General features: G+C 37.4%; 1 protein-coding gene across 4 annotated transcripts in view; it reads left to right on the forward strand.

Annotated features, from left to right (window-relative positions):
- The window catches only part of PLS1 (plastin 1), a 109,592-nt gene that overhangs the window by 62,365 nt on the left and 30,763 nt on the right, over positions 1 to 16,464 (forward strand). For all 4 annotated transcript variants that reach the window (XM_008507734.2, XM_070576264.1, XM_070576262.1 and 1 more), the window contains exons 3-6: positions 2,103 to 2,266; positions 4,109 to 4,238; positions 8,006 to 8,138; positions 9,538 to 9,619. In XM_008507734.2, the coding sequence (XP_008505956.1) occupies positions 2,103 to 2,266; positions 4,109 to 4,238; positions 8,006 to 8,138; positions 9,538 to 9,619 (509 nt within the window). The remainder of the gene's footprint in view (positions 1 to 2,102; positions 2,267 to 4,108; positions 4,239 to 8,005; positions 8,139 to 9,537; positions 9,620 to 16,464) is intronic.

Below are 16,464 nucleotides of genomic sequence, written 5' to 3' on the forward strand. Positions count from 1 at the left end.
GTATAATGTCCTTGAGGTTCATCCGTGTTGTAGCGTGTGTTAGAACTTCCTTTCTTTTTAAGGCTGAATAACATTCCATTGTATGTCTGTACCACATTGTGTTTATCCATTTGTCTGTCGATGGACATTTGAGTTGTTTCTACTTTTTGGCTGTTGTGGGTAATGCTGCTATGAACATGGATGTAAAAATCTTTGTTCAAGTCTCTGCTTTCAGTTATTTTGTGTATATACTCAGAAGTGGGATTGCTGGGTTATATGGTAATTCTTTGTTTAATTTTTTGCGGAACCGCTGTACTGTTTTCCATTTCCGCTGCACCATTTTGCATTCTCACCAGCAATTCATAAGGGTTCCAATTTCCTCATATCCTTGCCAACACTTGTTATTTATTTATTTATTTTTTATTATAGCCATTCTCCTGAGTGTGAATTGGTATCCCATTGTGGTTTTGATTTGCATTTCCCTAATGATCAGTGATATTGAGCTTGTGCTTGTTGGCCATTTGTATATCTTCTTTGGAGGAATGTCTGTTCAAGTCCTTTGGCTGTTTATTAAAGTGACTGGATTTTTTGTTGTTGAGTTGTAGGAAAGTTTTGTTTCTTTTTAAACTGTGATCTTTATGGTTATTTAACCTAAGCCTTGATTTCCTCATCCTAAAAATTAGAATAATGTTATTAACTACCTCAAAGTTGTGGTAAGGATTTCATGAGATAAGGTAAGTCAAGTTCTTAACAAATCACTTGGCACAGGATACGTGCCCATTAAATGGTCTCTGTTATTTCTTGTCACCTCACACCCAAACCACAGAGATCATAGGGGTGGAGCTAGGATTTAAACGCACAGATCTATCCATCATCAGAGCCCTAACTCTTAACTCTTCTTGTTAGTTTAACGTGATGGTCAGCAGGTAAACTTTTCCTCAATTTCATTTATTTTACAATACTCCCCACCACAGTGCTGGAATAGAAGTAAGCTAGCCTAATCTATTTGTCTATTTCAGAATTATGAGAAACAGTTCTGAACTGAAGATGTACTATTAATGATGAGATTTTGCTGTAAATTCAAAGGAAGCAATATTATTATTATAATGTCAAGCACATTTAGTTTTCTAGTTGATTTTTGAGATTGTCGCAATATTTTCATGATTGGTAGATTCTAGTTCAGAAGTTTTCCATTGTTCTGAACAGTATTAATTTTAAAACTTGTGTACAAGAGTTCAGAAGAAAAGTTTCTGTCTTTAACATTAGTTCAGTTACAGTGAAAAAGAAATATAGGAAACAAAGCAGCTGTTGCCAGATGAACAAAGAGAACCTGTACAGGGTGCATCCAGGCAACTAACCAAACAGCCCAGAGGTCTGTTGCCAACACCGGGCAGAAGTGTTTGTGTCGCCTTTGTTCTGTGTCAAGAATCCATATCCAGTCTCTACGGAAAACCCATGGAAGGACAGGCATCTCAGTGATGAGGTGAAAACACCTGGAAACCTATTTCCCAAAGTTCAAATATAGGCGTGAAATTATTTCTTGAACATTTAATCTCAAAATGACATCAGACATGATTCAGCCTACATAATGGTATCATAAATACATAATGAAGAAGCAATGAATTATTGACAAATGAAACAGAACTGCCACCAAGTGAAATGCAGAACAGAAATACCTTGTGTATGTTACGTGATGCACATATTTTATATGGAACGTGGGACGAGCATATCCATGTTGTAAATTGCGTGAAGAAATTAAAGTCCGGGTGGGTGTTGCCTCATCACCATTGCTGCCGTATTTCTTCTGGATAGCTGAGATTTCCCCATGCTTTGTTCTCTGAAACTTAGTCATGTGCTAAACCTGAGTTTTTCATCTCTCAGAGCAATGTCCATACTATGCACTAAAAATAAGTATGGTAGCCCTAAATCTATCAGGTTAAAGTCCATTAAGTACGAATTTTTTGATCAATTGTATAGCATACATTGTAGAGTTCGGGTGCAGGAGATTGTGAAACAAACCTGAAAGGTTTCACCTGCCTGGAATCTCCCAAAGGACCTTCTGAGTGTAAACCTCCTATGAAGAGTACCAATGATATTTAACTGCTCATAATCTATCTCTACAGACATTGACAATAGCGGGTATGTCAGTGACTATGAACTTCAAGATCTGTTTAAGGAAGCAAACCTTCCGCTGCCTGGCTACAAGGTGCGCGAGATTGTGGAGAAAATTCTAGCAGTTGCTGACCACAACAAAGATGGCAAAATCAGTTTCGAAGAGTTCGTGTCAGTAAGTAATTTAATCTTCTCCCGACTATTGATTGTTTTGCTTTGAGCAGAATTTTAGTAATGTCATTGCTCTCTTTGGTTAAATCTGGCTGCAGAGAGCAGAAAAAGTGCTGCTTTAAAATGATGATTATGATAACAGCAACAATTACCACAAATGGTTCATAAAACAAAGGGAAAAATTTTCAAATTGTCGGAATGGAAGTCAGGTTTAGACAATAACTGTTCTTTTCTTAATAAAACTATAGTTAAGTTCAATGCTTATTGACTATCTGTGTGTGCAAAATATTTTAATATCTTAGTAGTTGGCCTTAAGAAATGCAATATTTTTTATAACTGAAATAGCTAAGGTATGGAAGATATACCTCTTAGAAACTGGTTGTTTCCTTTTGATAAGTTACATCTTCAGTTTCAGCAAATGCCACCGGGTGAATTTTGATGCCAGCTCTGGTAGCATCATTTCATTATTAAACTACCTCAAGGCTCAGGGAACTGAGCAAGATGAAAAATAATATATGACTCAACCAATAAAAGAAAAATAGATTGTAGAACTCACTCTTGAATATCATGTATTTCAAACCCCTAAGTCCAAGAAAGATGACTTGGCTAAGTTGCCATTGCCACCTGGCAGTTGAGCACGGGCTGTTACTTCCTCCCGTCAATACCACCATGACTGTATTTTTCATAAGAAAATATAACCATTAATGTAATTGAATAAATATTTATGAAATATAAATTGCGTGGTTTTGCATTCTTTATTCATTAAGCAAATATTTGAGCTCCTTTCTTGCCTGGAACTGTGCTAGGCACTGTGAATAATGTGATGAATGAAGAGATGTCACCTCTGCTTTCATGGTTTACATGTGGTGGGGAAGACAGAATCACACAAATGGATAAAAGATAACTGTGATAATTGCTATGACAGAGCAGTCCAGGTCCCTTGAGAGTTAGCAGAAGACATTGAACTTGGTGGGGAGGTTAGAGAACCCTGGGACTCGGGGAAGGTGTCCCAGAAGTTTGAAGACCGAGCTTTGATCTGAAGAAAGATGTTAAACAGATTAAAGGGGCTGGGGTGGGGGAAACTAGTAGTGTGAGAGGCAGGCAGAGGTGACGGCACGTGTAGAGGCTTTGTGGCTTTAGCGATGGCAGATACTCCCAAGCAACTGAAGAAAAGGTCACTGTGGCTGGGGCTCTCAGGACGGTAAGGGTACAGAATGTGGCTGGAGTAGAAAGTTGGGGTCAGGGCATGCAGGGTCCCGTGGGATTTTTGTTTTATCCTAAGAGCAATAGGAAGCCAGTGAAGTGGGAAGAATAGAGCGTGCAGTGACGTGATCAGGCTGCTGTGTGGAGAACTGATTGCATTCAGTCCAGCCGGTCTCTGGAGAGTCCAGGGAGAGAGGGATTGGGAGAGGGTGTTTCTCTAAGCCCACGTTATTTCCTCTAAGAGCTGACTTATTTGCTTTAACATGTGTACATTTGAAATGTTCAAACAGGAAAATACCTTCATTAGGGTGTTTAAAAATCTTTATCTTGTAGTTAGTTATTCTTCTGTTGTCGGTACAAAAGATCATGGTAAGTCTAGAAGAAGAATATCAATGTGTTCAGTTTAAGCTTAATTATAACAAAGTTTCTTTTAGTGGTTGGGGCACAAACATTTGTCCATTTTGTCTTATTGGTAAAATGACAAGAGTTATCTGTGTACAAAAGCAATGAGTGTGAGAACCCCTGATTGTTATTTATTTTGGTGTCATTCCAAATAAAGGAGTCTAAATAACTGTCTTTCATTTTGCAAGGTTTTTTTATGATTATCTGATCAAGACTCAATTCTACTTATATCCCATTCCAGCTAATGCAAGAGTTGAAAAGCAAAGACATCAGCAAAACATTCCGAAAAATAATTAACAAGAGGGAGGGGATTACTGCTATTGGCGGAACTTCGTCCATTTCCAGTGAGGGCACACAGCATTCTTATTCAGGTAACTTCCCACTCCAAATATAATCGTTCAGTCACTGATTCATTCAACAAGACCTATATTTCATCACATCGAAGATACCATTCATTGTAATTCACACCATTGTTTTATGTGCCACCGAGGGAAAATCAGACTAAATTATAAAATGCCATCAGATTTGAAATATGTCTCAATTTCAGAGACGTCAGAATGAAAAATCCTAGAATCATTGAAGTTAACAAATTTCTACTATATGTCAGGCACAGTGTACAACAAGGAGATTAGAAACAACAAAATAGAAGTCATTTCTATTTTAGCGTTGAATGTGTTTAATCATGACCTTGGAATGGAGTTTTCATCCTGACTGGTGATGTGAGTTTACTTGTACACCTGCTCTAGGAATGGTGGAGAGGTCTAGTGCAAGGACTTTTCCCTTCCATTTTCCGAGAGCTGAGATTCCTGGTACATCCTTTATCAGGCAACCAAGTGACTAGAGAGCACAGCACCTGATTTGCTTGATTTGATAGAATCACTGGATTGTTGCCCAGTGGGAATTCCAGAGTCACGTTAACTCTTGAGATGTCTTGCCTCATATGAAGGTAGCTTCTCACGGTCAAGATGTCTAAGAACCTTTGGCCAACTTCCTTTTGTTCATATTAACACAATTAGAGCTATGCTTTTTAAATTTTGGCAAAAACTCGTTGTGACTTTTTTCCCTCTTTCTTGCTTTGAGATCTGAATCTGTTAATTATCTTCTTGATTCTCTTCCGTTCTAACTGGATTTTCCTCTAACAATATACTCACACTTCTCCTCCCCATTGAGTATTTTTTCTAATCTTTTCACACCAGGGAAGTGCAGTGGTAAAGACAGTGGTCTGTAACTGCTACTTCCATTTTTTTGAAAAATATTCGCTCCTGAACTCCATTTCTGCCTGTTCTGATGAAATGGCTTCTTCATTTTTAAAAAAACTTTTTATTGAGGTAAAATATGCATTTAGCAAAGTGTTGTAATCTTAAGTGTACAGCTTAATGAATTTTTACGTGTGTATACGTCTTGTAGCTACATCCATGTAGCTGCCAACCAGATCAATATATAACATTTCTATCACCTTGAGTGTTTCCCTCCTGCCTCTAGCAGTACCTTTTCCTCCCCAGAGGTCACCACTTTTCTGATGTCTGTTACCATAGATTTTTTTGTTCACTTGTTTATTGAGGGGTAAGATGTACATAGTAAAGTGCACTAGTCTTTTTTTTTAAGATTTTATTTTTCCTTTTTCTTCCCAAAGCCCCCCGGTACATAGTTGTGTATTTTTAGCTGTGGGTCCCTCTAGTCGTAGCATGTGGGATGCTGCCTCAGTATGGCTTGATGAGCGGTGCCATGTCCGCCCGCAGGATCTGAACTGGTGAAACCCCGGGCTGCCAAAGCGGAGCGCTTGAGCTTAACCACTCTGCCATGGGGCCGGCCCCCTGCACTATTCTTAAGTATATGGCTTGATGATTTTTTACAGATGAATGTACCCATGTAACTATTATCTAGAACAAGACATAGAACATTTAATGGCTTTTAAAAAAAGAAAAGCTTTATTGAGATGTAATTGAGATACCATGAAATTCACCCTTTTCTTTAAAGTGTACAACTCAGTAGTTTTTAGTTTATTCACAGAGTTGTACAGTCACCACCACTATCTAATGTAAGAACACTTTACCCCAAAGAGAGACTCCATGCTCATTAGCAATGACTTCCCGTTTCTCCCTTCCCCCAGCCTCTGACAACCATTAATCTACTTTTCATTTCTATAGATTTGCCTATTCTGGAAATTTCATATAAATGGAATCATACATTGGTGGCCTTTTCCTTGACAAACTCTTCTTCATTGGCGTAACATTTTCAAGGGTCATCCATGTTGTGGCATCCATTGTACTTCATTCCTTTTTATTGCTGAATAATATTCCATTCTATGGATAATGTCACATTTTCTTTATCCTTTCATCAATTGGTAGACATTTGAGTTGTTTCCACTTTTGGCTATTATGAATAATGCTGTGTGAACATTCGTGTACACATTTTTGGGTGGACGTATGCTTTGAATTCTCTTAGGGTAAATACCTAGGAGTGGAATTGCTGGGTCTTTTGGTAACTCTATGTTTAACATTTTTTAAAACTGCCAAACTGTTTAAGTGGCTTTACCATTTTACATCCCGTGAACAAAGTTTGAAGTTTCCAATTTCTTTACGTTCTCACCAGCACTTGTTATTGTCCATTTTGTTTCTTACAGCCATCCTACTGGTTGTGAAGTGGTATCTCATTCCTGGTTCCTGTACCTGTAACATCCTCCCTTTCCTTGCCCATCTTCAGCTATTAAAAATCTGTCTTTCAAATAGTACCTTCTCCATAAAGCCTTTTCTTTTCTTTATTTTTGAGGAAGATTGGCCCTGAGCTAACATCCATTGCCAATCTTCCTCTCTTTACTTGAGGAAGATGTCGCTGAGCTAACATCTGTGCTAATCTTCCTCTATTTTACGTGGAATGCTGCCACAGCATGGCTTGACAAGTGGTGCTAGGTCCGCGTCCAGGATCTGAACCCATGAACCCTGAGCTACTGAAGCAGAGTGTGCGAACTTAACCACTGTGCCACCGAGCTGGCCCCTGTAAAGCCTTTTCTTAATCACCTCAGCTGGAAGTGATTATTTTTCTTTGAATTCTTTGAAACGTTGCATATGTCTCTTTTGTGGTGTGTTTATTTCCTTTATGTCACATTCTTTGTATATCTGTTTTATTATTACACTAAAAATTCCTCAGTGGGAGGTACAGTATCTTAGTGATCTTTAAATTCCTGGATTCTAAGTCCCTGAAGGGGTACGTATGGCGAGGCAAGAAGATAAGATGGATTATGATATATACAAAAGAGAAATATTAGTAAATGTTTGTGTCTTTATTGATTGTGTGTGTGTGTGTGTGTGATGGATTAGATTTTGGGGTACTTGCCAAATATGCCCTTAGGAAAATTACCTAGTTCTAGGAACTGGGGCAGTAATGGGGAAGTCAGCTCACTATGTGCTACCCTGTGATGGAAATGGGAATTATTTTCTTTGAGGGTTTATTTTGTTAAAGGATATTCATATTTACAGGATAATAATAAAGCAGTAGAACATTTTTCCTTTAAGTTCCTTCCTATTTTCCCCACTGCATAGCCTGACAACATTTTCTGCCTGAAGGTCAATGTACCCACACTAGAAGCCGTGTGTTGAGAAGTGGAGGATGCAGATGGTATCTAGATTTGTGTCAATTTTCTCATAGTAGAAATTCCACTAAAATGGAGCTATTTTATTCATTTGAATAACTCTTGCTTGAAATCAGTGTTTCTGTTTTAAACCCCAAATCATAACTCAGTGAATTTTGCAGTGGGGGCGTGGTAGTGGTGGAATTTATTACTGTGGCTGTTTCTTGTATTTTTTCCCCCGGTGTGTGTGTGTGTGTAATCTGACCTCTGATGGTTGGCTTCTGATTCATTAGCTCTCAGAAGCAATATATATTTGGAAAGATTTTTAGACTCAAACCAAATATTTAATTGTGCTCAGTTAAGCTATATGTCTTACTCTCCTCTAATATAACAAATGAAAAAGTGGAGTGAATTCCCCTTTCTCCTTAAACCCTCTTAAACCCATTGGTGTTTTAGTAGAGTTTTAATGATTAGCATTTATTATTTTTGAACAAAAAGTAAAAAGTCTGTTTTTGTAGCGGAATTAATTTTGTGAATTGAGGTTTGCTGATTAAGATTTCCTGTTTTCAGAGGAAGAAAAAGTGGCTTTCGTCAACTGGATAAACAAAGCCCTGGAGGATGACCCTGATTGTCAGCATCTCATCCCCATGAATCCCAACGATGGCAGTCTTTTCAAGTCACTTGCAGATGGCATCCTTCTTTGGTGAGTTGAGCACTGGGTTAATGGAGCTGTGTTCTTACTGTCTCCATTGATGAGCGTTCAATGAAGACGACAAGTCAGCGAATCCATTGTCTTTTGGAGTTAGTTAACAAGTAGCTGCGTAGGTCTTGAAGAATTTATCTTGCATAGAAAATTAAGTACTATATGTTTTCCAAAGTTTTCATTCAAATGCAATCTCTTATTTTTCTGATGCCTTTTTCATCTATTTCAGCTAAGGCCAGGAAACTGTTGAGTTATTCTTCTGATGTATTTTTAAATGTTCACAGGGTTTCTTTTTTCACTTCCCAGTAGGGGAGTATTGATTATTGACTGGGACAGGAACGTGAGGAAATGTAAAAGAAAGAGACACCTCATGTGTGCTTCAGTGAAATTCATGTTTTAATTCAGGCTTGTTGTGTCCTTGGCTCTGCAGCCTGTTTCTGTGCCTTGATTGTAGATGCTCACAGGCCATGCCCTTGTCTTTGTTATGTGTGCTGTTGTCCCAGCAGACTTCTTTGTATAAAGCAGGTGTCTTTTTTTTTGGAGTTTATTGAAATACAGAAAACTTACAAAGAAGAACATAACCGTCACAAATATTCTTATCACCCAAAATTAGCTATTGTTTACATTCTGGCACATTTCCTTCAGGCCTTTTTCTGTGTTTTTACTTAAAAAAAAAAAAACCTACTCAAGAATACAGGATATTAATTTGTAGGACATTACTTATAAAATATACCTTGACCTCCACCTACAATTCTGATCTCTTCCTCTCACCTTCAGAGGGAATTCCTATTATGCATTGAATGGGTATTTTCCTATCTTTATTTTAAAATATAAAATATGGAGACAAAATTTATTTGGGTTGCTGCCACAGCATGGCTGACGAGTGGTAGGTCTGCGCCCAGGATCTGAACCTGTGAACCCGGGCTGCTGAAGGTGGAGCATGTCGAACTTAACCACTAGGCCACAGGGCCAGCCCTGTTTGAATTATTGAAATTTTAGAAAGACCAAGTCTCTGTCTGTTTATCTTTCTGTGAAAGCAGTAATTTTACCAGTGTTGATATCACTTTATGAAACTTGGCTTCTTGAGAATTTCTTTGTTCATATTTCAGCCTGCTGAATGTTGATCGTACATGAAATAAAGACTCACATAAAGAAAATTCAAGACTTTAAAAAAAATGAGGAGGAAATGCTAAAATTACTATTGCAGTGAGTGACGGATTTGTTTTAGGTTAGGGAATATTTCTTACATTTTTAAAATTAAGTCCCTGACATGAATTACAGTATAATATTTTAAAGAAATGGATTATTACTTTTCAAAATTTAACTATTTGATCTACTTGCAAAAATAAACAGCATTTTTTGGGAGTCTTAAACTAAATTATTTCCGTTTTCTGTTTAGCAAAATGATCAACTTATCGGAACCAGATACAATTGATGAAAGAGCCATTAATAAGAAAAAGCTCACCCCTTTCACTATTTCTGTGAGTATTTGCCCTTTGCTAGTAATCGTGTTACTGTGCTATAAAATGTAGGGCCTTTATTAATGGATGTTTAGGCCCAGGAAAAACCTTTGATTTAGCATAATTTCGGTTTCCTATAAAAACTAGATGTTTATAAATAAAAATTCAGCTGTGTTTTGTGATGAATGAAATTAAGATTCAAAGCACTCTGGATGAACTTCTTAAGATAATAGTATTCAGGTTATATTGTAATTATTGAGTTATTTTAATTAATGAATATTTGCTTGATGCAAGCGTTCTTATTTGTTGATTGAAATAGGAATACTGTATAGTTTGACCATTTCACAAAATTTTGAGCCATTCTTTTTGTACTAAACTGTTTTGCAGTCAGCTTCTCCATTCAGATCTTGTTAAAGTCCAGGAATTTATAGTCACCACACTTTTTCCCTCAAAATCTTTAGATCAATGAGTGGATACCACTATTTACTCTGGACTTACTAGGTGCCAGTCATTGTTCTAAACACACTACATGAATTATCCCTTTGACTCCTCCAGCAGCCTTAAATAAGGAAGATACTGTGATTTTCAGATGAGGAAGATGGGGTGCTGAGAGCTTACACATGGTGTTTTTATGGCACTGAATCTCAAATACAGCATTTCTTACTTTTGCATAAATTTGTTTGTTCTTAGTTTTAATACTTGTATGCAGTGCAGTAAAGAAAATATAACTATTGTGTAACTATTTTGTGGTAGCTGTAGGATGGGTCTGAGGGACTACCTCCTTTACAGTTCTGTTTTTAGAGAGAGTGTTCTTCCAGTATGAGTAGAAAGTCGTAGTCCAGGTCTCTGGAATGCTTGAAAGAGTGTACTCATGTAGAAGGAGAACAGACAGGCCTCTGGAAGGGGCCAGGTGTTACTGTGGATATTAAATCTGTCTTGTTCAGTAATTTTAGAGCTCTGGGAATAGATCTGCCAGAAAACTAAGTTTCCCATGAAACTTTATCCCGAAGAAGCCTAATTCATTTGTAACAGATTGTAAAGATTGTGATAATGTAGTTTTTCACCTCATGATGATAGGTTTATGAAGTATCATGATTATGGGAAGAAGAGAAATATGAAAAGACGAAAATGACATACAGTAACTGGAAGCAAGATCAAGTAGTTAAGAGCAGGACTAGTGTATGATCTTGGAGACTTTCTCATCTCTCCCCTTCTACTCAGTGTGTTACTGAGCTGCATTATCTCGCTTGTTTAGTGTTATTGAAACAAAAATTAATTATACAAATAAGACTCTGAAAAACAGGTGGTAGTGATTTAGGGACCTAAAAGTCAGAAAACTAACACAAGAGTTTCCTGTATATAGGAGATTGGGTATATGGGGTACAGGAAGTTGAATCTGTTCATTATAATGTGTAAAAAATCTTGTGTGATTAATATACTCACACATACATAGTATATATGTATTTACTTTATACTTCCACATGTGTAAATGTTCACACATATTTATCACCTTAATTTCACCTTACATAAAATTACAGTTTAAGGAGGGAAAACATAAATCTCATTTGGCTATTCCAAATGGAGTAAAAGTGATGATATGTAAAATAAGGATGAAATCTGAATAACAAACTAGGCCTTTATTCTTCCTGACCCAATAAGTGGCTAGCACAGCCCTCTAAAAACCATTAACAAAAGTGAACTCATCTGGGATTGAAACATTAAGGGAAATGAAAATTTGCAAAGTGGTATGAATTAAAACTTGCAGTACCTATCTGAGACTGGTAGTCAAGAGCTGGATAGTTAATTAATCAAAATAGAAGGGACATGAGAAGCTGTCTAAAACAGCAGTGTAAATTTTTCTGCCTGATAAAGTGGGCTGTGTCTTAGGCACAGATGGTTCATTGATGCACAAAAAAGATGGGAGAGAATAGATGGCTAATCCAAGTTCAACTGCTGTGTCTTTTTCTAATATCTCTAGAAGGCAAGATATGTTTTACAGGTTAGGACACTGAAACACAAGGAGGAACAACACCTCTCTCCTGTCCCAGTTGTTGGAGGTTCCCATTGTCTTTGTCTGTCCCCACCAACACGGGTCTTCAGGCAGGAAGGTTGAGCACTCAGGGTAGTTGTCTCTGTTAAGACTTGGAGAGCAATCTCCTGTTGCTTCTTGTTCTTAAGGTGTTTAGCATTGCCTTTAGACATTAGTGGTCATCCCATCCCCTACGTGCTACTAGGGCAGTAATGTTGTATCTACCCATTAGAAACTACCATTTATCTGAAGAAGTGCATTTCAGCCTCTTACTTTCAATCCATTTTTTTTAGCTACTTTCTTATAAGTCATTTGCTGTACTTGTAAAGCCAACATTTTTAGTAAAATGATTGTCAAAGGATGCTTCCCCATATATCACCAACACAACCTGCTGATAAGACAAAGCTGAGGTTTACTGCTTACTGCAGTAAGAGAAAACACCCCCTCAAAGCCCTGGCAGTGGCTTGGAGGTGGGAAAGTGAGGTCAGAATTTGAGATTTGGAATTGTGGTTTAACGCGGATCTTTCAGTGTAGGGGAGAGCAAAAACTGATTACGATTGGGTATGGATCATGATGCAACAATCAGGATTGGTGGAAAGGAGAGGATTTCAAGGTGAGGGAGTCAAAGAATCTTAGAGCATAAAGTGTCCATGGATGTTTTCCACTGAAGAGCTGATGGGTCTTTCAAGTAGTGGCTGCCATGAACAATCAGACCTTTTGCCTTCTTCTCCTGGGAGAATAAAGTCATGCTAATGAAGACAGAGGAACAGTAAGTCATGCCAGTGAAGACAGAGGAATAGCAGAGTCGTGTTAATGTAGGTAGTAAGGTGTGGTTTCCTTGTGAGTGTCCAGGCTCAGGGTAGTAGCAGAAGGTTTTGGTTCTCACTAGTTATAATGAATTTACATACTTCTTTTGGCCACACTGCCGTGATGTCAGTGCATATGCAAGGGGTCACTGTGAGATTAATACCATTATAGGAATGATTTTCAGTCTAGTTTTTTCCCCTGCTGATGCATTCTGGGGAATCACAACCGGAACAAGAGCATCCTATATGCTCTTGGAAGAGGAGATAGAAAAATATTACTGATCAAGACTAAATTTGCTGAGGCTGTCTCTTGAAAGTTATATTGATTTGATTTAAGGTAACTTAAACGCATCTGATGATGTTAAAAATCTTCTAAGGGGTCGGCCCCGTGGCGCAGCGGTTAAGTGCGCGCATTCCGCTTCTCGGCGGCCCGGAGTTCACCGGTTCGGATCCCGGGTGCGGACATGGCACTGCTTGGCACGCCATGCTGTGGTAGGCGTCCCACATATAAAGTGGAGGAAGATGGGCACGGATGTTAGCTCAGGGCCAGGCTTCCTCAGCAAAAAAAAGAGGAGGACTGGCAGTAGTTAGCTCAGGGCTAATCTTCCTCAAAAAAAAAAAATCTTCTAAGATTTCCATAAACTATTTGAAATATACTGATGATTTCATATTTTTCATGTTTATTTGCAGTGAATTATGAGGTTATAAAGATATCAAAATATTGCCTGGTTCTTCCTTCTTTGGAAAAACTATAATTAAATGAATATTGCTTAATACGTCCACAAAAATAATGTTTCCAAATGCTTGCTTTAATTACCCTAGACTGGTTCTCAAGAGATATAGCCATTTACTTGGAGCCCAGCAAGATAAATCACTTCAGCATGCTGCAAGAGGAAGCCACCGAAATATTCACTGTGCCTTGTAAACCTTTGTGTAGCTTCTGACTAGTAATCATAAAACCTAAAATTTTAAACAAACTGTGGGCGCAGGGGCCCCATCCACACATTGACTAATCCTTGTATTGAGGGAGAGTTAAAAAAGGAAAAGACAGTCTCTCATGTCTCCCAAAAGCAAATCAAACACAGTTCACGGCAAATCCCCTGGCTGTTAAAACTACATCTTGTTATTTTTGGTGATTTAAAAGTCTGACTGCATAGATTATTTGTCACCATTAAATGGCCACAAAAACAAGGCCCAGCAGCAAACAGGCCACTGTGTTTTTCCAAAAGATGATGGGAAAAAAATCCTCAGTATATAGGATGCATTTGTTATTTCTAGGGAAGAAATTTGAGGAAGAAATAAAAAAAAAGCTAACAGCTAAGGTCACCCTAAACTTTTCTAATTCAGTGTCTTTTCCACTTTTCTGCCTTATGTTGTTCTAAACTCTTTTTTGTTGTTGTTTTGTTGTTCTTTCTATTTGTATTTCTGATCACTGATATAGCATTAATAGATGACAACTAAAGGACAAGTTGGTATTTTTAAAGAAATTTTGCCTTCAGCTAAGCCCTTAGATTAAAATTAATGGCATATTTGGGTAAAAAAAAATTTGAGTTACCCTTATTTTATTTGAAAATAATTTCAAACTTACAAAAAGTTGCAAAACTAAAAACTGTACAAAAATACTCATCTACCCTTTACCTAGATTCACCTACTGTTGATCGTTTATCCACATTTGTATGGATGCACGCACATTCTCTCTCGCGTGTGCATGTGTGTGTGCCTGCATGTACACTTTTTTTCTAAACCATTTGAGAATAAGTTACATACCTATGACCCTTTACCCATGAATTCCTTAGCATATATTTACCAAGAACAGGAATATTCTATTACCACTGTATAGTTATCAAGTTTATAAATTTATATACTTAGAGGCACAAGGTATCTATTTGTCCCTCCTAGTTGATGTTAATTTTTATTATCAGGTCAAAATATTATCCAGTTTTTCTACTGTGTAATTACTGTTTTCTTTTTCTCCCTCACAACTAATAAACAGTCTGTGGGGAGACACTTGAAGACGATGCAAATATCCTACTCCTTAACAGAATTTCTCCCTGGATTTAATATGCATTTATAGTTCTTTCATAATCTAGTCCTTACTGTGATGGTTGAAAACTGATGTCTTTTCAACTCTAGCACACCCTCCACATTTACCAGTCATTTCCTTGGCATTCTCCTGTAACCAAGAGACCTCTTCTCTTCCCCTTGTCCCTCTCGCCCCTCACCTCTCTCTCTGTTACTGATACGGACTCAGGAATTCCTACCTTTTCTGTGGCTTAACTCATTACCGTGCTTAATTATTTTGGTGTTCAAATTGTCCCATATTTGGCCATAGAGAGCTACTTCAAGTTGGCTGGGTCTTTTTTTTACCTTTTTTTAAAATTGTGGTAAAATATGCATAACATAAAATTTACCATTTTAACCATTTTTAAATGTACAGTTCTGTGGCATTAAGTACTTTCACATTGCTGTGCATTCATCAGCACCGCTCATCTCCAGAACGCTTCTCATTTTCCTGAACTGAAACTCTATACCCATTGAACAGTAACTCCTCATTTCCTTCTTCCCGCCATCCCCTGCCTGTCACCATTGTACTTTCTGTCTCGATGAATTTGGCTACTCTAGATACCTCAAATAAGTGGAATCTACGATAATTGTTTTTTTGTGATCGGCTTATTTTTCTTAGCATGATGTCTTCAAGGTTCATCATGTTGTAGCATGTGTCAGAATTCCCTTACTTTTCAAGGCTGTGTAATATTCTATTGTATGTTTATACCACATTTTGTGTATCCATTCATCTTTGTGGATGGATGCTTGGGTTGTTTCTGCTTTTTGGCTATTGTGAAATAATGCTGCTATGAACATGGGTGTACAAATATCTGTTTGAGTCCCAGCTTATACTTCTTTTGAGTATATACCTGGAAGTGGAATTGCAAGATTATAAGGTAATTCTATGTTTAATTTTTTGAGGAATTACCATACCTTTTTCCATAGAAACTGAACCATTTTACATTCCTACTAGCAATGCACAAGGGTTCCACTTTCTCCACATCCTCCACCACTTCTTTCTTTCTTTTTAATAATAGACATCCTAATGGCTTTGAAGTGGTATCTCATTATTTGTTTAATTGACATTTCCTTAATAATTAGTTATGTTGGGCATCTTTTCATGTGCTTATTGTCCATTTATTTATCTTCTTTAGAGAAATATCTATTCATCTCCTTGGCCCATATTTTAATCAGGTTGTTTGGTCTTTTGTTGAGTTGTAGGAGTTCTGTATATATCCTAGATATCAGTCCGTTATTGGGTATATGGTTTGCAAATATTTTCTCCCATTCAGTGGATGCCTTATCATTCTTTTGATACTGTCCTTTGATGCCTGAAAGCCTTTAATGAACTGCTTCCATTTTAATAGTTAGTTTAAAAATTATCTGGAATTAAAACCTAATTGCACATTGTATTCTACAGAAGTGCTTCCAAATAGGAGCATTATAGAAATAAAAAAAAACAGTAGCCCAACACTAATCAACCGGTAGTACTGAAATTTCTATAAGAATATGTCATTAAAACATATTTGTATAATGTGACATTATATAAAGATAACATTAATAATTTCCCTCTTTCCCTTTTCCTTTTGTGTGTAAGCAAGGCACTGTGAAAGTATAGGGAGGGGAGGGACTAATCTTATTGGGGGAGATGATTTGGGGAAATCTTTATAGAAGAGATGATATTTGAGGAATGAGCATATGACCTGGAGGAATAGGAACATTATAGGCCAAGGGAAAAGCACATGTAAAGGCCCTGTTACCTTGGCTGAAGCATAGACCATATGTGTGAAATGTTGAGAGATAAGGTAAGAGTCAAATCATAAAGGTATTTGATTGCCATACTAAGGATTTGGACTTGCCCCTCTGCTTTCCCTCCATGCCTTCAAAAACTCTGACTGATTCATCCACTTATTCAATAAATATTTATTGAGTATATACTATGTGCTAAGTACTGGAGAAACAGCCCCAAACATATCAAAAACCTC

Source organism: Equus przewalskii, chromosome 15, assembly GCF_037783145.1.
Source record: "Equus przewalskii isolate Varuska chromosome 15, EquPr2, whole genome shotgun sequence".
Classification (NCBI taxonomy): domain Eukaryota; kingdom Metazoa; phylum Chordata; class Mammalia; order Perissodactyla; family Equidae; genus Equus; species Equus przewalskii.